We start from the raw sequence: 7,357 nt of genomic DNA on the forward strand, positions 1-7,357 counted from the left end.
ACTCAGCTTTAATGATGTTTGAAATGAGGAAACAGCCTCATTCTTTCAGGTTTTTCATGACAATACATGGCAGAATTGATTAAAAATAATCTGTTAATAGCGGATTATTAGTGTATATGGTAATCTGGGGTGTTAAAAACAACAACGATGTACACCCAACCAAACCAAAAACTGTGAACACAAAACTGAAATGAACCTAACCGGGCTGGCATTCTGTCTCTTATGGAGCTCCTTAGTGCAGTGAGTGTGTGTTGAAATTTTCAGTTTGCAAAGTAAAAGCAAATAAATTATACTTGTTCATGGTGAACTGCATTGACTGCATCGTTTAACCTTAGAGTGCAAATTAATACAAAACCACATCTCTAATAAAGACATAAAAATTATGAGTGTCTAAAATTATGTTGAAGAGATGTTGACAGATTTATAGTGGATGTTAGAGCTTTAGTGTTGGTGAACGATAACTATGAAGCATTCACTAAGTCTGTGCTTCAGTGGAAGGGGGCCCCAAATGAAATATGCTTAAGGCCTCCTGACGGCTTGGCCCGGCTCTGGGAGGAGGGATGGATGGAACTTTGGAGCTTTGAGACACACCCAGTGAGGGGCATTCTCTCAGTCTCATCGGTGGCGTAGCCATACACCAGCCCCTGTTCACCAGACATCATCAGCCATTTGTATCGAAGGGGAAAGTTTGGAGCCCAGCTCCTCTGAACAAACTAAATCTCTACAGAGATCCATGAAGGTGAAGATTGTCTCTGATGGAGATTAACCTGGCGTCTGTAGTTTAAATGTACTGAACTGACTTAAATTTTGTCTGACAGCATCTTAAAACAATTTGAACCTCTAGGTTTGTTTATTAGACGTCTGGTTTTAGAGGCTCTGCTGCTCTCTAGTGGTTCGGTTAAAATCTTCTCCCATGATGCACCGCCCATTAAGTACCCATAATCCCCAGTAGCAAGCTCTCTACATCAGTGAAGATGGCGGACAGACCAGGTAACGTGTCGTGTCCTTCAGAAATATGAGTGAATCTTGTAATAGCTGAGTTAGTTTGAAGGTGTGAGTTCGTGTTTCAGAGTGTGTGTGATGCTCCGTGTAGCTCCGGGCGCTAAACATTCAGTTGAAGGTTAAATCTGAGCTTGGGCCGACACCGAGCCTCCAAACCCGTCAAGGACTTCTAGTGTCATTGTGAGAGAAATCAGTCTGCTGCTGCAGACTTTAACCAACAGCGAATCATATTCAGCTTGTGTTAGCTCATGGTTCAGTTTTATCACGGAGAGAGTCTCTCTTGATTAAATATGGTTACTGTTCCTCTCACAGGATGCAGACATTTCTTTGATTCAGTCTGTTTCGGATTCAGTCTGTGTCGGATTCAGTATGATTCTTTAAATCAGCCTGTGTCTGATTCAGTCTGTTTAATTTAGTCTGTGGCTGTTTTTCCAAACCGTCTACTACACTAGCAATGCCTACGAAGCTACACTTGTTTTTTTTTTTTGTTTTTTTTTTAACCTATCAATAACGTACAAAACAAACTATGGGTAGGTCACAACATTTTGGTTATTTTGTTAATCATATCACAGCAGAAACGTCATATTTGATTTTTAATCTTACACCAAAAGCTATATATATTTTTTTATTTTATTTATTTTTATTTTTTTATTCTTACAGCTGATGAAAAAACCACTTCCATATAATCCACGTATGGTTAAAAAAGGTAATTGGTGGTATTTATGAGCTGTAATGAATTTGAAGTAAACAACTCTTTTACAACTGGAAGTGACAAGATTTACCAGTGTTTTTTATCATCTATTTCACATATTGCCTAACATTAATGTTGTTGTGTTGTAGTTGTAGTGCAGAGTCATTCCAGTAGATGGCGGTAATTCACAGAACCCCGCATTGACAAAATGTTAGCGCCGTGCATTGTGGGAAACAGTATGCCAGGTGGACAGGTCCGTTGCATACTGAGAAATTTTCCCGGATCAGTGGGACATCTGGGGATTTTTAGCATGATTTAGATTTTGCAAGTTTTCACACACTATCTGCTACATACTGAATTTTGGCCAAAATAGTAGGTACTACTATTGTAGTAGGTAGTGTGGAAAACAGCCTCTGATTCAGTCTGTGTCTGATGCAGTCTTCAAGGTAAACGTATGTGAGGTCTACAAACAGACTGAATTAGACACAGATTTTTTGAAGAGCTGGTTGTCTGATTCAGTCTACTGTGGTTTTAATTTAAATTACCTTAAATTGATAAAAGGAGTGTGGTTAGGAGTAGGTTGTAGTCTTATATAATGATATGACAATGGGTGCTCTACCTGCTCTTACCCTCCTCAGTTGCCGTGGCTGAGAAGCGTCTGATGGACGTGAAGCTTGGTGAGCTGGGATCCTGGCTGGGCGGTCGTGACTTCACTCCTAATGGCATCATCTCAGCTGTCCGCAGAGGTGAGGATACCTGGAGTGATATTTTTAAAGTGTCTCATGTTGGCCCTTAGTGTGTTGATTGTAGATCAACAGAGCTGCTGTCTGTGAACATCAGGTCAGCAGCTTGTTGAAGGGAGAATGTGAGCTTGAGAAGCCCTCTGAGGTCAAAGAAGAAGCTACAGAAAATCTGTAGCTGGTGTAAATCACCAGTTTCATGATGATACGATACGATATTGATTCTTTGGACAACGATATGATATTTGCCGATATCACAAAGTCTGTCACGATATGATACGATATGATTCGATTCGGGGTCTTCGATCGATTTCAGACAATATAATGTCCTCGCTGAACACAATCAGCAACATTTCACCTGAGGCAAGAAAGAAATACAAAACAATTTTGATAGTTTTATTACTGAAATGTGGACCGATGTGCTGACCTTTAGGTATGATAGTTTGTAGAGGATTATAGCCATCTGTATGATCTCATTATGTTTTAAAATTTAAACTGGTTAAATTCAGGTAAGGTGTTTTTTTTGCCCCTACAATTACCTTATGTGTCTTACTGTTATACTGTAATGGTTGATCATTATATCAAGTAATGATGCAACACTATAATTAAAAATTACTGATTACATAAACTTTATTATTGACATCTAACATTTGACCGTTTTCTATCAAACCAAAAATGTGAAGCTTTGATTTTAATTAAACCCAAACATTTCTATTGTTCAAAATTAGAACTATCAACTTAACTAACTTAACATTGATCGTTTTTTTTACTGTGATGCCTGATAACCACAGTTTGTATGTCAGTGTGATCAGACTTTGTTTCACTGTGTAATAGTCGATGTGGAGGAGGATTGACACTAAGCTCTCGCCGTTTTACTTTTTAACTATATGAAATTTCATGAATCAGTGCGCTACAAAATCAAATTATGAGATAACTCACTGCAGTCGTGTGATGATGCACTCCTGTCGTGTGTGCAGCATGCATCCTCTGCAGTCAGGTCGACCGTGTCTTACCCGGATACAGGAGAGCTATTTTATGATTGGCCGATATGTCTGGCTCCCTTTTAGCTCTGTGATGCTAACAGCATCTTGCTACACGTTCGCCTACAGCGGTGTGACTCGGTGGGCGCGAAAAAGTATATTTTACAGCAGGAGAAATATCAGGCGTGGCGTGTCAGAGAGTGAAAAGGTTCAAATGTGTGTCTCATACGCTGAGTGCGTGAGGCTTGAAAGGAAACTTCAGAACGACTCACGGTTGGACAGAGACGGACATGCGTGTCCAGTCGGGATTTCAAAATAAAGGCGTACATTAAAGATCACGATGATGATCGATGTTTAGACTTTCCATCGATGTGATTGGATCATTGCTTAACCAATCGATGTATATCAATGTATATCGATGGAACATTACACCCATACTACACAGCTGGACTGACTCTGTGAGTAGGAGGTTTTTAGTCTAAAGCCGCGTTTCAACCAAGCAGTCTGGGTCAGTTCAGTACAGTTAAGCCTGATCCATTTACATTTCCACAGCAAACTGTGCCCTCTCGTGGTGGGTGGTGTGTAAGATGGAAGCCCCAGCTGTTAAACAATAGCCTGATGCTGTAGCAGCGCGACACAGTGTAACACGCCAATAAATCCAACAAAGAAGAAAAACGTGACACAGTAAACAAAGAGCACAGATGGAAGACATGCAGCATTTCATCCTCTGTGTGATTGGCATGTAGCTCTTTGATACAAAGCACAATCAAGCTTTGTTTCAGAGAAGTCTGTGTGCCACCAGGAGAAATGCAGCCGCTGTGGGGGTAAGTGACTATTCCTTTGACCAATCAACAGTCTGCAGTGTGTTGCTCCACCTTCCGAGAGTGGATCGGTTCAGTCTGGCACCCATGCGGAAGGGTCCCAAAAATGTAGGCCGGCTCATCCCGGTTTTTGGGGATCTGTCCCGGGATAAGTCAGTGGAAACGCCACAAAATGCGTGGCGTAGTGAGGCGAACCGAACTGGTCTGCTTGGTGAAAACGCCGCTTAACAGTGACCCCCCCCTCCCTGCTCGACTCTCCCCTGTAGGTCAGGGAGGACTTCAGAGGAGAGTCTGTAATCAGTGCACACGTTCTGGATCTTCATAACCCATCCTCTGCTGTTTGATGTGGACTATTCTTGTTCCTTGCTGTGGTTTTAAGTCTCTGATTTTTTTTCTTGGTCTTTTACAGGCCACGACAGATACTACAACAAGTACATTAACGTAAAAAAGGGAGGTATTGGAGGTGTGGCCATGCTGCTGGTTGGCTACGTGGCTATCAGCTACCTGTGGGAGTACGACCACATCAGTAAGAAATCAAACCTCTCTAGGTTGAAAATGCTCTCTCCTTTGGGAGCAGAGTCTGTAATGTCTGTGTTTTTCCAACCTGCAGAACACGACCGTTGGAGGAAGTACCACTGAACCCTCTCAGCAGACCCCATCAGAATTTCAGGGGTCATCCGGAGTCCATGTCCCCCTGGTGCTTTCTGCCCTCTGCTCTTTGTGTTGTGACCAATAAAAAAATCTAAAGATTTGATATTGGATTATGTGTCTGATTGTCTGAGTCGGTTTGGGTTTCAGAAACATTCATGAGTGCTGATTCAGAATAGCTGACCTCTGACCCTGAAGACCCTCGGAAAGCTGCTGAAGGAGTCTTTAACCTCTGGTTGCTGGTCTTTGTATGATTTCATGAAGCTGGGTCTGAACCTGACTGCTACAGCTCCTGTGAAGGGGGGGGCATTGAGTCTCAATCAGAAAGGTTGGGGGTTTGATTCAGCTCCTGCAGTCACATGCTTAAGTATCCTTGAATAGGACACCAAACCCATAATAGCTCCCACTGTTGGTCAGTAGTGTGTGGGTGGTATGAACGGTTGATTAGGTAATAACTGATGTTCCCCGTAGAATTCCTCCCCACCATCAGAGGCCCTTTTTCAAACAAACCCTTATTCCCTCCCCTTCTGTGGTAGAATGTCCCCCGTCAAGAGTCACAAGCAATGTCCACACTCACTGACTCTGAGGCACGACCTTGCAAATTCTAAGAGGTTGTGGGGCTGTCCCACAGTCACAAAGTGTGTGAGGGTTGTCGTGGACTTTCTGAGCCCTCAACACACCCTTTCTGTAAATGGGCACATATGCAGATCTGCCTTAAAGGAATCACCCACAGTACATTGTAATCTGATGCGAAACCATTAAATCCTGGGGTTCATGGGGGAAAGCCCACAAACACGGCAGGTTAAAGAAAAGCCTAAACACTGAAATTGAAAATGAGGGACAGCAAGCAACATTAGAAATTAAACCAATGTTGATGCTTCTGCCTGTCCTTAAAAATAACAGCCTTAATCTGCCCAAATCTTTAGGTCTTTACACACTCTGTATGGCCAAGTATATGAACACAGTCAGATTTTTTTTAATTCCTGTCTTTTAGCTCTGTCGACAAACTGTTCTGACTCATAGGAATATACAGGTAAAATGTCATGAATTCCAAACTAAAGCTTGTTTACAGTTAAACTGTAGCCCTACATAAGCCCTTGCAGCCTCGTGTACTCAGTTACGTCTGTAAGGGCTCAGGGTTTAGGAGGGACATTGAGACTGAGCCACACTCAGCTGAGTGAAGTCCCCTTCATCAAGGTGTAGAATAAAACTAGAGCAGCAAGCTCTAAGACAAACTTCCCTCTTTCAGACAGTGGATGGATCCGAATAGTCCTTCCTAAGTCCTTTCCTATCCACTTTACCTTAACCCCAATAAAAAACGTCACAGGGTCAAGGGAAGGAGGGGAGAAGATGAGAGGAAAGGAGAACTACAGTCAAAGAGGAATTCGACTGCACTTTCACTTTGATGTCACATTTATGTGACAATTACTTGTGACGTAGGTAAGCCACGACGAACTACAATGTTTCGAAAATGAACTACAAGAAGCGCATTTGTCCTCTGCCTTATCTCACAGGGTCGCTTCGTGTCTTCACCGGTTAACATCAACAATCCATGATCAGAGGGTTTACCTGTGATGGTGTTTTGTCTTTGGTCATGCAGTGTGTGTTTCCTGCTCACAGCTGTGAGGTTCGTGAGAGCATCTATAAATGTTGACAGTCTGAAGCCTGATAACACAAGAGGACTGTGGATAATACAGCAGACAGCCAGAAACACTACACCCCCTGTTTCATTCACATCATTCATTATGAACATTATTTGAATTCATTATATTTGGAGTATTGAAAAAGTCCTCATTTGTCCTTCTTTTATTGATGTTAATAAACGGTATTACTTCTATCACTAGTGATTCATTGTTTCAGTTCGGAATTGCAACCAAACGTTTCGAAGATTTATAACCATAAATCTTTTTGACATTCATACATCGTGAACACAATAAACACATTCAGGCAGACACATGTTAGAAAATGTTAGAAAATGTTAGAAAAGCAAAAGTCTCTCACATAATTTCCGCCCTTTCTCCACCATAAGTTTCCGTAAACTTTCGGCAGTAGCCGTGTTTTTACACGTCACGTGCAGCAAGGCATTATGGGGCGTTTTCTTCTCCTTTCCTTTTGAAAAGGATGGTCCGGTGTTTTTTATGCTAAAGGAGATATTAAAGGAAGTAACGACCCTCCTTTCCTTAACTTTTAGGGCCTTTTTCAAACCGCCCCCTACACACTCTCCCTACCCACTAACCCTCCGTTTGCGCGTTCTCGCGGAGGGTCCGCCACATTAAGGGCCATCCCAAACTGATCCGCGGGGAGGGGTAGTGGGCTATAAAACCCTCCACATAGTGGAGCAGATAACTGTAAAATTTCAAGGGAATCGTTCAAATGGTGATGCAAGCATGAAATTTGGTACAGATACTCTCTTAGGGTCACTCTTTTGAAATAAAACGTTAGACACGCCAAAATTCAAGATGGCGGCCATGTTTA

General features: G+C 42.2%; 1 protein-coding gene across 1 annotated transcript; it reads left to right on the plus strand.

The window, feature by feature from the left end:
• The first annotated feature begins 891 nt into the window (after positions 1-891).
• On the plus strand, positions 892-4,988 carry atp5mf (ATP synthase membrane subunit f). Its single transcript, XM_074696293.1, has 4 exons — positions 892-990; positions 2,332-2,439; positions 4,644-4,760; positions 4,845-4,988. Exons 1-4 carry the CDS (start codon positions 975-977, stop codon positions 4,871-4,873), a joined length of 270 nt encoding a protein of 89 aa, XP_074552394.1. The 5' UTR covers positions 892-974; the 3' UTR covers positions 4,874-4,988.
• The last annotated feature ends 2,369 nt before the right edge of the window (positions 4,989-7,357 follow it).

Source organism: Halichoeres trimaculatus, unplaced genomic scaffold (genome assembly GCF_033239565.1).
Source record: "Halichoeres trimaculatus isolate MK-OKI-2021-1 unplaced genomic scaffold, fHalTri1.1 fHalTri1_scaffold_20, whole genome shotgun sequence".
In the NCBI taxonomy this organism is placed as follows: domain Eukaryota; kingdom Metazoa; phylum Chordata; class Actinopteri; order Labriformes; family Labridae; genus Halichoeres; species Halichoeres trimaculatus.